Source organism: Mustela erminea, chromosome 14 (assembly GCF_009829155.1).
Source record: "Mustela erminea isolate mMusErm1 chromosome 14, mMusErm1.Pri, whole genome shotgun sequence".
Taxonomy (NCBI): domain Eukaryota; kingdom Metazoa; phylum Chordata; class Mammalia; order Carnivora; family Mustelidae; genus Mustela; species Mustela erminea.
The window spans coordinates 58938651-58954830 of record NC_045627.1 but is presented as its reverse complement, the minus strand read 5'-3'; the positions used below and the strand labels follow the sequence as shown (position 1 = coordinate 58954830).

At 33.8% G+C, this 16180-nt stretch overlaps 1 protein-coding gene across 2 annotated transcripts in view; it reads left to right on the top strand.

Moving 5' to 3' along the window:
* Positions 1–14493, top strand: part of LOC116573674 (protein FRA10AC1) — a 35620-nt gene extending 21127 nt beyond the window's left edge. The window contains exons 12-15 of one of the 2 annotated variants that reach the window (XM_032313921.1): positions 149–267; positions 5156–5194; positions 10670–10748; positions 13031–14493. In XM_032313921.1, coding sequence (XP_032169812.1) covers positions 149–267; positions 5156–5194; positions 10670–10748; positions 13031–13073 — 280 coding nt within the window. In that variant the 3' untranslated portion in view covers positions 13074–14493. Of the gene's footprint in view, positions 1–148; positions 268–5155; positions 5195–10669; positions 10749–13030 lie in introns of those variants that run through there. The other variant, XM_032313922.1, reaches the window with a different exon arrangement.
* The last annotated feature ends 1687 nt before the right edge of the window (positions 14494–16180 follow it).

Sequence of the window (16180 nt, the reverse complement as noted above, 5' to 3'; positions counted from 1 at the left end):
TATTTACAGACTTATTTAAGGCTTCCTTATGTTAATTACATTGTAAAAATAAGTTACTTTAACTGATTTGACTTTTGCTCATTGGTTCTTATTTTTCATAAAGGTCAGTTGAAAAGTTAACTTTAATTTTATATTGTTTAACATAAAGGAGAAAAGAAGTTAAGTCAAAAAAAAGAAAGGATAAAACCAAAAAAGATTGTGAAGAGTCATCGCATAAAAAATCCAGATTATCTTCTGCAGAAGAGACCTCTAAGAAGAAGGAAAAAGGTACAAGGGAATTAAAATACATCTATTCACATTTTTTAACATGCATTGTAATCTGCTATATGTGTCAAATGTAGAATTTAATTGGTGAGTACATTTAGATTTCTATTTTATTCTAGTTGAAAGGGAGACGCCTGGGTGGCTCAGTTGGTTAAGCATACAACTTTCAATTTTGGCTCAGGTCATGGTCTTGGGGTTGTGAGATTGAGCCCCAAGCCAGGCTCTGTGCTGGGCATGGAGCCTGCTTAAGATTTTCTCTCTCCATCTCCCTCTGCCCCCCACCTCCTGCTTGCTTTTTTTTTTTTCTCTCTCTCTCTCTCTCAAATAAATAAATAAATAAACCTTATAGGAGTTGAAACTGGTTGGGGAATTTATAAGATTTTTTTTTAAGAGAAGGGGGCAGGGGCAGAGGAAGGGAGATAGAGAATCTTGAGCAGGCTCTGGAGCCCAGCACAGAGCCTGACTCTGGGCTTGATCTCAGGATCCCAGAATCCTGACCTGAGCCAAAATCAAGAGTTGGATGTTTAAAAGACTGAGTCACCCAGGTGCCCCCTGATTGGGGAATTTAGATATGAATTTGTAGCAACTCAGGAGTTTCAAGAACAATATTGATTTTAATGCATTTTGGGCAGATGGTAATAATATTGCAAATAACACTCATTACCTTGAGCAAGTCCCTGAACTTCTTCAGTTTTACATCCCTCATATAAATAGGGGGATGTGAATATCTGGCTTCTGTACTGTTTAAGCTTATTGTGGAGAACCAAATAGGAATGTGAAAAACATTTGGAACACTGTTAAACAGTACATAATCTATAAGTCAGTTTAAACTTATAACAGTGGGATTGCATTACCGTGGCCTATGTGATTTTCTCACTAGCTTATGAGCTTCTTGAAATCATGGAGCTTGGTATATATATGTTCTCAGAACCCATCGTGGTCCTGTACACATACACTTAGTAAATAATTGTTAAATTCAAATCCATCAGTCAGTTACTTACTTCTTCCTCAGTAGGGCTGAAACTCTAAGCTGTAATCTCTTCATGTGTAAAATGGGTTAAGCTAATATTTCCTAGCTCATAGGATTGTTCAGAAGGTGAAAGGAGATAATAGATATAAACAGTTTGCATGGTGCTTGGCGCATAGTTAGCTATTATGAAGGTTATTGCTAGTTTCTTTTTCAGTCCGTAATAGAGTCACATTGGCTATAACTTCGAGTGAATTGAATTTAATTTATGTCGATAATGATAGATTACATTAGAGTCAGCCACATGTTAACACAGTACTTGGACAGGAGAGGGCTCCCTTGCTCCAGCTGTGAAGATTATTAGCTAGGTTTCATTCTTACCATACACTTTTTTCTGGCAAATCAGAATATATTCAAGCATATAGTATCAACAAGTTTTCAACTTGGTGAAACTGATAGATAAAATAAAAATTATTGTTTATTTTATAATAAAATAAATATATTTTATATAAATAAAATATTATTCTTATTTATAATGGTATTTGAGAAATGATATTTGAAGTAGAATACTTTATTGTGTCTAAATCATTCCCAACCCCAAAATAAATGTTAATTAATAAATGTGAAAATTCCATTTGAGTTTGAAAAATTTTTGTTTTAAAAATGTTTGATGTATCATACTTGAGAGTTTTGTTGTATTCATTATTATATTATGTAATATTGTATAAATCATAGTATGGTACCATAGTAATCAGTATATATTCCAAATTAAAGAATAATTCCTACCTTGTAAAGGCGTGTTTAGCACCTTCAAAGCAGACAGGTAGCTGGATATTCACGATCTGGTATGGGGTTGGAACCCTCAGATTATGCTTACATACGCATGTGATCTTCCTTATAGATGTTTTCCCTGTGAACACTATAGTAGATGACACCTCTGTCAAGCTAAGGACTAATCAGATATCTGGAAATTATCCTTGATATCTTCTTATTTCTCATTATTTATGTTTAATTTGTCACCAAATCATGTCAGTTTTACCCTCAGAGTGTATATTTCTTGAGTGCTCTCCACCCTCATTCAAACCACCATGTTTTCTCATGTTTTTCATGTTTTCTAGACTACTGCTCTGTTCTCCTTACTAGTTCTGCCATTGTCTTGTTATTGTACCTACCCTCCCCTTAATGCATTTTCAATAAAGGAGTGATTGCCTGTTGTTCTTAGGATATTACTGAAATCTGCACAAAGCCCAGGTGCTCTATACGATCCTTCATACAACACTTGTTTCTGACCACGCTTCACTTCACTTTCATACTCCATGCTCACAGCCTTTCAGTTTCTAGAAAATGTCAAACTTCTTCCCATTTAGGTACTATGTAGATGCTACTTCCTCTCTTTCTAACCTCCTCCCCCCACTGCCAGTTCCCATCGTAACTCATCCTCCAGGTCTAAGTTCAAATATTTCTGATCCTTTCTTGATTCCATCCTTGACTATGAATTTAAATTAGTAATTCTGATTTAGTATTCCCAGCACCCCACTAGCACATGTAAGGTATAAGCACTAAAGAAGGAAGAAATGAAAGACTTTGAAGATTGTTTCAGGACTTCAGGAATAGAGACAAAGCAGAGTGGAATGGAGATAACTGTTTCTCATTTATTCTTTATTTAGAGTACCTTTAATAGCAGAGAGTACAGGATAAAGTTCTTTTTTTCAGCTTCTATGGCGCAAAGCATAAATGCTGTAAAGCAGAAAATGACAACATTTTAGCAAACTTAGGAAAACTATGTGGAGCTCTGTATTATATTTGTATCTGGGATCATCTGTAACTAGATTTTGATGTGATTCTTTATAGCCAGGCCACCTTAATTTGTCTCAAACTTGAATAATAATTATTAATAAATACTTAATATTTTATCTGCATTTGAACTGTTGACAGAACTTCTCAAAACAATCTACTTTCTTGATTTCCTTCCTATTTCTCTGGCCTTTCCTCTGCCTCTTGGTTATAGGTATTCCTCAGTCTTAACCTTAAATGTTGGAATTGCCCAAGGCTCTTATTGAACTTCCCTCATTCTCTCTCTTCTCCCTATATGATCCCACCTACTCCTATGGTGTCACTTTACAAACAAAAAGTAAGTGGGTGGATGGATGAATGAATAATTGGATAGCTAAATAGCCGAATGAATGGATAGAGAGAAAATGTAAAAAAGACCAACAGCTTGACTTTGAGGACCAGTCTGCTTTGGCAGGTCTGAGCAGAACAAGGTATTTTGGTAGAGCGTCCTGGCAGAAAGTTGAAGATCTTATCCTTCCCACCACTACCACAGCATCCCCAAGCTCAATTCCTTGGGAAGGCCTTTCCTGACACCCTTCATCCAATTCCTCCAGGCAAAGTTAGGTCCTTATTACATATTCCAGTAGCACCCTGCACTTCTCCTTTAGAGATACATATCAATCACCCTTGGAAAAGTTTGTTTATTTTCTATTAAGGAAGGGACTGTATGATTTAATTAATTCTTTATCTCCAGTTTCTAAGCACCATGCTTTCTCCATATAGTAGGCATTCGATAAATGTTTAGATGAGTGAGTGAATCAGTGCAACAGTGGTTTCTCAACATTGAAAGGAACATCAGAGACCCATCCTAGGATCATGACTAAAAAGATATTCTGTGACTTTGCTTTTCAAAGTATAGTCTGCTGGCATTCTCATCACTTGGGAATATGTTGGAAATATACAATCTCAGACCCTTCCCCAATTGCACTTTAAGTCAGGATGATTCATATGCATCATAAAGTTTGAGATGTACTGCTCTGTATTAGGTACTTGTCTGCTTTTGCTTCAACACCTCCAGGGAAGAGGAACTTACTACCATCCAAAATATTCTTTACTTTTCAGTTAGCTGTAATTGCTAGCAGGTGTCTTAAACTAATTTAGCCCCAATCTACAATTTCTTCCCTTTGGTTCCAGTCATGTCGTTAGGCCTCCAAAGTAAGCCTAACCCGTTTTTTACCTGTAGACATTTGTAACGGGTATCGTGTTCCTCAGATGACAGGAAAGAATTTGTCACATCGTAGCTATATTTTTATTTGCTTTCTGATGGTAGGAAATCAGAGGGAAGAAACAACAAGCCAGAAACAAAACAAAAAAGAAATTATAATGCAAAACTGCAGTCCAGGCCTTGGCTACCTGTGGAGTCTTGACCCTGTGGTCCTGACACCCACTTCACTGGGCCTGAAAGGGGCCATGTAGGTAACAGCTTTGGTTTATGAGACCTCCTATCCAAGGAGAGGAATTGTTACTCTCCATCTGTTAGCTGTAATTTTTTTTTTCAATTTATCAGTCTTTGAAATTCTTTCCCTTGTAGTCTTATTACGGGAGACCTTGTAGAGTGATGATTTTTTAAAAAATTACGTGAGTAGATTTTCAGTACTTTTTTCTTTCTGTTTCTCTGGATAACTTGTAGAACTGGAACTTTGTTTTATGAAGTAATATTTTGTGTGAATTTTAGTTATTAAGAATTCTCATCTGTATTTGAAAAAGTATTTTGAAAAATGAGTATTTATTTATAAATTGCTTTCTATGTTGACCAGCTATAGATAAAATATGGTTATATTGCAGCTAATCTATAAGGTTTTTTTGAGCAACCTGAGATTTTTTTTCTTTTTTTTACAGGTGTTCATATTTTTTAAGCTTTGTGCTATGTATTCCAGGCATAAAATAACCTCTGCCTTGAAGAACCTAACATTTTAATTAGAGAGATAAGTCTGAGGAACATGAAAGATTAGAAGACAGTGAGGTGTTTCTCTGTAAGACTGTTAAGTAAACTAGACACTTAGGAAGTCTTAGGAAGAATTCTGGTTACAGCTAGAACTGTTACATGATTGCAAAATGATTTTTAACTAAACAATGCTGTTTTCTTTTCAGGGCATTCATCCTCAAAGAAATCAGAAAATTCTATAAACAGTAAGTATCTAGTATTTCTTTAATAAAAATGCATAGATTAAAGTTATTCACAGTTTGGGTTTCCCATCAATTGTGACTTGCTCTGATATATCATTTTTTGGTTTTGTACCATGTAGAAAAAATCATGGAAAAAAATAGCAAAAGTGTATGATTTCTTCCCCAATTTTGAACATTTTAAACTTTCTTATTTTAAAATAAAAGAGCATAAAATTTTCTTCTTCAGTAAATACAATGGATACACAGTTTAATTTCACTTTATAGAATGTGAAGGAAGAAAAGCAAAAGGATGAGGTTGGAATGGAAAAAGAATTGGGGAAGTAGATTAAGATTTAAGAAATGTTTCTTGTATTGTATATTCAGTAATCTCTGTTATTTGGTGATTTTGATTGATCAAATGAAATACGTGGTTTATATATGAAAAGTAAAATGTTGGCAACTGGTTACTAGTGGTTAGTTTTTTAATAAGTACTGTGGTTTTCACTGGATTGTATCAAGTCAGTTTAGATTTTATTGAATATTTGCCATAGATTTTATTATTTTTTTCCTGCAACATTCCAAAAAACATTCAAATGACTTACAGATACAATAAAATAAGGTTTATAAAAGTAAAATCAGGATAATGGAAAAATAAGAAAGAAGAGCAAAGTAAAGCTTAAAGTAAAATTAACACAGACAGACGTTTACTAAAAAGTCCTGCGTAATTACAAAGGTAGATCACACATTTGTCACTGTTCTTCTAAACAACCAAACCAGGGGAAACCACCAGCAGAAGTTTTAATTGTACCCATAAGATCATATGCAGGGTATTCATCTCTTTTCCAGGCGGAGTTCTGAGAGCAGACTCTCCTGTGTGTTCATAAAAGGGACATCCACCTGTGATATAACAAACAGTAGCCTTGCATCTCAATAGTAACACAGTGTCAGATTTCTTAAAGACCTTGCAGTAGGGTTAGGGTTAACAATGAAGTGTGACTTAGTAGCCTGTCTAATTCATTTTACAATATCTGGACTTATTTTATGACATTTCTAGGCTTAGAAATTTGTAGACTTAAAAATTAATTTTTTCCTGATATAAAGTAATATATATTTACTCTGGCAAACTCAAGAAAAAAAAATCAGTAAATACTCCAAATCCCACCATTCAAAGAAAAACATTATTAGCGTTTTATTTATTTATTTATTTTTAAGATTTTATTTATTTGACAGAGATCACAAGCAGGCAGAGAGGCAGGCAGAGAGAGAGGAAGCAGAGAGCCTGATGCAGGGCTTTTGATCCCAGGACTCTGGGATCATGACCTGAGCCAAAGGCAGAGGCTTTAACACATTGAGCCACCCAGGTGCCCCAGTTAGCATTTTAATATAATTCTTAAGGAGAATTTTTAAGGGGTCAGTAATCAGAAATTTTGCACTATGAAAAAATAGAAAAAGAGAAGTTTAAAAATATTTTTGTTTAAAGATTTAATGGAGAGGGAGTTGACAGTGGAGGCATTCCTCTAGTTTAGGAAGACAGCATATTCCTTATGAATTATTTTGCTCATACCAGTTTTATTTTCAGCATATTTGAAGTGTCCTAAGCACTGATACTTTGTTTCTTCACTTGTGAATCCTAATTGATCTATAGCTCTTTTTCTTAAATTAAGTAAAGTGTAGTAACAGTTTCTAGGATATAGCTGGGCATGAGACCAATAGACTCAGGCTATCTGGGCTGAAGTAGTATATATATAGTATCTTTCATTTGTACCTAGATAATGTTCAGTTACCCTTTTACCACCATTTAACATTGGATTACTAAAACCAAATCTATGAAGAAAAACCCAGTTTCTGTGAGGAAAAAGAATTTTAACTTGGATTTGTTGTTTATCTACTCTATCAGCCTAAGTGGCAATGATTTACTTGTATTACCTCATTTAATCTTAATGATGGGCATATAATCCCATTTTGCAGAGCAGGAGAACCAAGACCAAGAGAATTTACATAAATTACCAAAGTTCTATTAGTTGGTTAATAGCAGAGCTGGGATGAAACACAGATTTATAACTCCACAATGTCTGTGCCCCTTTACCTATATCATCAGTAACTGTTCAGTGAGTCAAATGTAAGTACACTCTTCAAATCCCAGTTTTGGCAGATACATTGTATAAATCTACATTAAATGATTTGACCTTTCTGCGTCTCAGCTCTATATGTAAAATAGGTATAAAGAGACTTAACTTTGTATTATTGTCAGAGCCAAATGAGACAATATATATGTAAAGCATGTGTCCAACACAAAGTAAGTTCTTGTTAACCTATAGCTATTATTATTGTTACAGAAAGGGGAAAAAAAAAAACAGCCATTAAACAGATTCTGTGTTTTGTTCTCCAGAATTGGTCAGATCAAAAATTAAGTTTGTTTAAGTTTGACCTGTCTATTTGTTACCATAATAGGAGACTTGCCACTTCTTCAGTAAGCCCAAGTTATTTAGGCATCATATAATATCTAGAAAAACCAAGATGACATATCTGCTTTCATTATTCAAATGTATGGGGGAAATTATACACAGTTTATATTTTAGAATTTACATTATAAAAGGAACACTGAAAACTTAAAAGCAGATTAAGAATGGAATAACCAAGGCATTGACAGACAGAACTTGAAATTGTGTCACAGGAAGAAGGTTGAAGGAAATATAGATGTTTTCCTTATAGATGTTCAACATTCTTCCTGTGACACAATTTCAAGTTCTGTCTGTCAATGCCTTGGTTATTCCATTCTTAATCTGTTTTTAAGTTTTCAGTATTCCTTTTATAATGTAAATTCTAAAATGCAGACTGGAAAAAAGTGAAGGGATAAGAGGGAAGGGGTAAGGAGGTAGACATGGAAACTGTAGATGTTTGTAAGACTGCTTTTGTGTAGGAGACTTATTTTTGAGGACTATTTGGCAGAATGAGAGTCTCTGGATAAAAATTGCCCAGAGACAGATTTTTGCCTTAATTTAAGGAAAAACTTGTCAATTAGAACTATCTGAAGAAGGGAACAAAGGACTGGGCTACTTCATGAAGTAGTGAAGTGTTAAGCCTAGATTGGACAGCCACTTGTCAAGGGAGATGTTGCAGTAAGAGATTCAGTCATTGGATAAGGGCTAGTTCAAAGACCTGCAAGATGGCACAGAGTCAGTGATGTACATTCTGATCCGCAGTTGCTAGTAACTGCTGTGTAGTTTTGACACTGATACCAGAGCACGCATTTGTATTGCTTATTCTTCTCACTGTGTTTTCCTTAGCAGTGCCCCTCCCATCTCAGGCCTGTCGTGGCAGTTACCATAGGAATGGTTTCTAGTTACTGCTGTTCTCAGGGAACTAGAATGGTATAGATTCAGAGTTGAACTTAGAGGTCATGTAGTCCAGTCTTCTAGATTTGATTCTCTAACAATATTTGGCTGCTTTTTAAGCATATGATCTTTGAAAGAAGGTTACTTTATAATATTCTAAACTGATTCGACCTTTTAGTAAAACTCACTAGTCTAGTATCAGAAAACTGGTGTAGGAAAGCTGGCATGTGAGAAGTACTCTTGAAAGGGAAGAGAGGGCAGGTGTTTGTAAGGCCTTTTAAAATTAGCTGCCCATTTTCAAAGATCTTGTAAGTTTGTTCTTTGACATCATTAAGAGGGTAACACCATAATGTTAACTATTAGGCCTAATTAGTTTTTTCTGTGGTTTCTTGATCTCATGTTAGTGAGTTTTCATAAAAGTAAGAGTAGAACACTTATTTTCACTTCTCACACAATTCAGTTTGAGACACTGGCAGCTTCCATGTTTGTTGTCATTGAGTGGGAATCTGGTTCCCAAGGCTTTATAATTTTATCATCTTTTATTGTCTTTGTATGTAGATCGTTACAAATATAACCCCTGTGGCGCCTGGGTGGCTCACTCGGTTGTGTCGACTCTTGATTTCAGCTCAGGTCATGATCTCAGGGTTGTGAGATCAAACCCCATGTCAGGCTCTGCACTGGGCATGGAGCCTGTTTAAGTTTCTCCCCCTTTTCCTCTGCCCCCCCCCAAATATAACCCCTCTCTTTTTTTTTCCCCCCTGCCATTTTTGTTATAATTTGTGCCAGAATAGACACAGTTGGGACCAAAGTTCAGACATGCATATTGATTGAAGGTTCAAAGTCCAACAGGTAAAAGGCTAAAAGCACTGTGGGCAATCAATGCTGTTTTATTTTTGTGTGTGTTTAACTAAGGGACATTCTGTATTGATAGGCTGAATTTGTTTCACTTCTTTTTGAGACTAACTTATTGCCTTATATTTTTCAGTATTTGATAATTTTTAGCTCACTAATAATAGGGTGATTTTTGAAACATGTTGTTTTTTTATATTTTAAAAATAGAAATTTCTTTATTATTTTGACTGATTTTTAAAAGCATTACTTGATCATTGTTTAAAATACAAAAAATTTGGAAATGTTTTACATAGAAAGTGAAAGTATCCCAGGCCACAGGTGATATAATTACTGTTAAGTTTTGTTTGTCCTTACAAATTTACCGTATATATACACAAATGTAATCATAAATGAGATTATACCATGCATACTTCCTGTAATTTTAAAAATTTTGAAACAGCGTGATATTTTTTCATGGTAATATTATAGATATGCTAAGGTTTTTTAAATAGCTATATTATATTAATTTAACCAATTTTTGATCCCTAATTGGTAGGGATATAGGTTTTCTTTTGTTGTTGTTGTTGTTGTTGTTGTTGTTATGTAATGAACATCTTTGTACATGTATCTCAGGTGCTTATTTATTCTAAGTAAATAATTAAATTCTTAAAAGCAGCATTGCTGGTCAAAGGATATGTAAATTTTAAACTGATCTATATTGCTAGATTTTCCTCAAGAATGAAGTTCACAGAATTTTTACTCTTAACAAGTATGAATATGTCTATTTCTTTATTGAAACCAGCTTCTTCTAATTAATTTAATCAGCATCAGATTTTTGAAAGCATCTGACAATATTTATTCATAATTTAACTAACTAGTTCTATGTACTAGTTCAGTTCTTGAATTCTTGATCCTAATGTAAATATACTCTACAAAAACCTTAACCTACATGTCTTTTATATGCCAACAGAAAGAAAAAACTAAGTCAAAGGCAATTATATTGCAAGAGATCATTCCTTTATGAGTTAGTACTGGAATTACCACAGTGAAAGTGGAAGTGCCACTTTCAGTGGAAGTTCCACTGAAGTTCCCTCAGTGTAACTTAGGGAACTTTCCCATGAGACTTTCCTTGGTTTTTTTGCTGAGACTCTTTGGTATATCTCAGCTTATTTATTTATTTTTAAGAAGAATTTATTGGTCTGAAAGAGTGAATTACATTCTCAGAGCCATAAAAGTGAAACTAAACTGAAGCTAATTTAATTGCATTGGTGGGTAATTCAAAATATGTTTTAAATATAACACATTTTTAAAAATCTCTTTTTTAAATGAATAGGAAATTCTGATGAAGAAGAAGGTACTTCAGAATCTGAACTTTGGAAGGGCCCCCTACCAGAAACAGATGAAAAATCACAGTGAGTCCTGATATTACTAGATAATGCATACCTTTTGCATCAGTAAAGAAGCTACAACCACAGCCATTCTTGATAACAATTAATGAAAAAGCTTTTCATCAAGAATGTCTTTTTAATGCCAGAGACTACCTAGCCTGGTAAGATCAGAGTTTATTCCTAGTCATTGTTTGTGGCCACAAACTCATCCAGCTTCCTCTCAGTGAGTAAATCTTACTTCAGCTTTCCTTGCCAAATGACCATCCCGTCTTTACTTAGGATCCTTTAGAGAAGGGCTGTTCCCTAGTTCCACAGAAGCCTATTCTTGATATTCTGATGATCATAAATGTGTACAGGGAGACCCTTGAAGCTGTCTGTGTATGGGTAGAAGTTTACTTGCCCACAACCACCTTAGCCTCCCGAAGACAGGATAACTCAGTGTGTACATTGTTATCTGTCTTGAGTTGGAAGAGCCATCTGGATATGGGCCGGAATTTTATCAGCTCTTGTCGTATACTGGGATGTTCAGCACTTGAGCTTTATCTGTAACAAGACGATAAAATAATACCTACTACAGAGTTTATTGTGAAGAGTTAATGAAAGAAAAATTTGTAAAGCACTTGGTACAATACCTACAAATATAAGTGCTCAATAAATTTTAGTCTCATTTTGTTAGTCTTTAGGCATATTGGCTCATAATGGAAAGATACCTGTTGAATAAATCATAATTCACTAATTTAAGCTACTTATGAAACATCTTGCTAATTATATGTTCTCAGTGTAGTAGAATTCAGGTGTTTTAGAAAGAGGCTTTTTAAACAAGAGCACTTTTTTTCTGTGAACTTAACTTTTTTTCTTCTAGTCAAGTAAAGAATTCCTAAATGTATGGTCAATATAGATTAGATTATAAGAAAGCTATTACTATAAAATACTGCTATCCTGGTTAAACTATGGACTAAACTTCTAATGGTATAACTTCCCATGAAGAGCTTTATAGCTTGAAATTGACAGATTGGCTCACCTTTTAAGGCAGTAAAGATAGTTGAGTAAATCCTAAGAAGACTCTCATCATCCAGAACTTTTTGTGACCTTATAAGTACTTGACAGTGATCAAGTACTGAGCACCTAAGCCTACACAGAGATTCAGTTAATTTCCTATATTTAAATTCTTACTACAGTTTAAAAAATTTTACTGTATATTGCTGGCACGTGGGAGGAAAAGCATGGGAGATACCAAATTACAGATAATTCTTAAATCAATTTTATCTGATTCTGTAGTAATTTTTTAAAAATTTGAACATGGGTATAATGGCTTTATGTATTCACAGTTATTTAAAACCAAATAATGGAGTCCCATTGTGAATCCCTGATCTACAAGAACTTTTTTTGAAGAGACTGGTAGACTGGATTTTACTTTCCAGCTTGATTTCCTGTCCCAGAAGGAAGAAAGGCAAATGTGTGTGTGTGTGTGTGTGTGTGTGTGTGTGTGTATAATCATTTAATCCTCATGGCACCTCTGTGAGGAACTACAATGTTCTCCTTTGTACAAACATGGAGACTGAGCCCAGAGAAGTTAAGTAACCTGCTAATATAAGCTAATAAGTGACAGAGCTAGAACTTAAACATTGTCTGACTTGAAATCCTGTGGTATTTTCCTGTAGCACTCTGGTTCCAAGTGCTAATATTTATTTAGTACTTGATAGTTTTCATTTTATTTTACCATATTATAATACAATTTAAATTTAATATTTCCTTTCAGATTTTGATTCATTGTTTTACACATGATATTTACTGCTACAAATATATATTTACTATTCCCATAGCAATAAAGACCTACAGCCTAAGGAGATTTTCCCCATTCCTAGGAGTAAGACTTGTATTTTTCCTGAAAATAGTTTTCTTTTTCATTCATTTTTTGGTCAGACTATAATTTGAAATGAGAAAGAACAGAGAATTCTGTCAACCAAAAAAGTAAAGAGAAGTAGTAACATTTCATAACAATTATGAAGCATGACTCTTCACAAAGTAACATTTTACTTTAAAGTAAAATCTTAGGTAATAAATACATATAGGATGTGGGGGCAACATATAAAACATTTCACATTTAATCAGTCTGGGTATACTTATGATTATTCCAAAAGCTGAGGATTATTTGATGGCTGAATCATGAAATATATCATATATAGAAAAATCAGCAAACGAGTTAGAATATTTCATTTTCATTAATCACCTATAATGTGTCACCTAGTAATTTTTTTCTGTAATTGTTGATCTTAATCAATACATATACTTTTTCCTTTAAATAGAGAAGAAGAATTTGATGACTATTTCCAAGATTTATTTCTGTGAGATGGAAGAGAGAAGGCCACATTCCTTACTGTGAAAGTACACTTTGAAACTCTTCACAAAAATTTTATCTACAAGTTGCAGCTTGAATGGTTTATCTTCAGAAATAAAAATCCAACTACTCTCAAGATGTCAGCTGCTTTGGAAGTTTTTCAGTTCTATTGGAGACATGTTTCCTCATCCCTTATATATCTTTTCAGATGCTTATTTACAACTGCTCCATCTGTAGCTACTAGAGGATAAAGCTAGTACACTGTATGGAGAGTTCATTGTTCCTGTATTTTGTAGGGGTTTTTGTTGTTGTTTTTATTCATTCATATTTATCTTCCCTTACTTGAATTAATTTAAATTATTAGAATTATTGATGTCTCACAAAAATTATAGAGTAAATATGTCTTCACCTTCTTTCCTTTGATACACGGGTACCCCTCCTTTTAAGCACCTACTTTCCCATTACCACCTGTTTCTAGCTGCCTTTTTTTTCTTACTTTTCTCTTGCTTCCTTCTTCCTTCTCACCTATACTACTTAAAGGAGCTTGTTATTATCAGATTTGACTTCCCAGTATGTGAGTAGTTTATTATAAAGTAAATTAATACTGTGGGGCAGCAGGAACAGCAAATGAGGTCACAGAAGTCTACAACAGTAGATTAGGTTCACAAAAGTTGACTCTCCAACAGAGAGATTCTATAATAAGATAATTTAACTAATAATAGTATATGCTGGAGCTTATCTCAGATGTAGTCACACAAATACGGATATACTTATATGCCAGGATATAGTATAAAATGGAACTTCTTAATTTGCTGATCATCCCCCTTAGAGTCGATGCATGTGCTTTAGGAGATCTAAGCACTCCTAGAATCTGAATGTAAACTTCTGTGATTATGTGTATTTATGGGGGGAAAAGGTCCATAGTTTTCATCAAATTTTCAAATCTGTTGATTTCTTTAAAAAAGGTTTTAACCCATTTTTGTAAAGTGCCAAGAGATGGATATGAAGATGCATGATTTAGTGAAGAGAGGACCTGTAGAAAGCAATCACAACATTTCAATTATTTTGTTAATATAAGTATTTTAAATAACATTTAAACATGGAATGATTGGCATTAAATTGCAGAATAGTTTAGTGTCTTATTTTTAAGTGGTTAGTATCTGATTTTCCTTTTATTCAAAAGTTGTTATTCATTAATTCAAATATTTATCAGGCTTCTGTTACATGTGAGGCACTATGCTAGATGTTGCTACAAAGGAACTATCTAGGAAATAATTACACAGTCATTTCTAAGCCATCAAAAACAGTAAATCAGTATCGGTTTGTTAATGTTGAACATTGTTTTTAAATCCCCTTATTAAAGAAATTGTATTTTTTTTTAATCTCACTACTTACAGTGAATAAAAAGGAATCTTGGTTTCTAAGGAGAAAGTGTTGAAATGTCCGACAGCAAACTGATACTAGTATATATGTAGCTAAAACATGTTTATGATTAAAAAAATTCATAGTTTAGTGATCATCAGAAATAAAATTCCTATAAATGATAAGTAAGAAAACTAGACTCTCAAAATAAATTCATGTATTTGGTGTTATAAGTATGGTTTATAGACATTAGGTTCATTAGTACATTTTAGATCATTATATATAATCACAACACTTAATCCATTCATACATAATCGAAGTCATATATTTGTTTTGTTTTGTTTTGTATTTTTCTCTTAGTTATATTTTTAAGGAGCCTTTGGAAAGACCACAAGATGATGAGTTTAAAGATTAATTCTCCGACAGACCTCTCTCATATTTGGCTATAGTGCAGTCAGTAGTGTTCAGTGGACCACTTTTTGGGATATGAAGTTAATGCCTTCTTCTAGTTGCTCTTTAGCAAAGCTCCTATTTTTGCAGACCTTCAATGGCAGTACATCTCTGCTCCTCAACTTGCTTTCTAGTGAATGAGGAGGGGATGTTGTTTGAGCTGATAATTTGGGGTCCAAAATTACATAAAACTAAAGAAAGAGTTCCTTTTTTTTTTTTTTTAAGATTTTATTTATGTATTAGAACATGAGCGGGAGCCGGGGGACAGAGGGAGAAACAGACTCCCCACCAGGCAGGGGTACGTTGGGGCTTTCTGAGATGATGACTTGAACTGAAGGCAGACACTTAACCGACTGAGCCAGCCAGGTGTCCCTAAAGGAAGAGTTTCTTAGGCAGTTTCTAAAATAATCCTAAAAGTAGAGTTTCAAAATTATTTTAAGTAATGAAAGTAAGGTGTACATGTTATCACTTACTCAAGGTGATGACTTATTATTGTCTATACAACACTCATGCAAGTGTATATAATAAATGAGTTTTTTCCCCCCTAAAGATACTTTATTAACTTGCAGGCACTCTTCATTTATACCTGTTGGTTATGACATTTATTCAAAATATCATTCATTTGTATTCACTGAGAACCTACTTTGTACCAGGCACTACTCTCTCTCTAGGTAACAGGATAGAGGTAGGAACAAAACAGAAGAAAATAGACAAAAATCTTTCCTCTCATAGACCTTACATTCTAATGTGAAAGTAGCAATCCTATGATTCTAAATCTTATAATTTTTGCTTGTAAACGTAGAACAAATGATTTTTACCCCCTTGACCTTAACATTGAAAAATATTTTCTGTATAACAAAACATTGGAGGTTCATAGATTATAAATTTGATTTATTAAAATTTAGATACCTTTTGGTAAGAAAAATCTGTGGCAGAATTTATGGCATAATTTTTATTTGGTCAATGATTTTAGATAAGTAAAGAAGAAATCCTAAATTTCTCTGATGTCTAAACAGGCACCATGTAGTAGTAGTAGTTAATTGTCCTTAGTTTCTCTTGACAAAAGAGTATTTAGAATGCTTGGTAGATGGTTTTAGTAATCTTTTTTTTTTTTAAATAACCTCTGTTGAAGTGCTGCTAAACTGCTTTTGATAGTAAAATTCTTGCATAATCAAATCACATGCTTCTTAATGCATAACATTTATTAGCTGATTTAATTTACATTAGGATTATCCAGGGAATATCTTATAAGCTGATTATTCTTTCAATGAGAAGAATAGAATATTTAAAAATATCCTTAGTTATA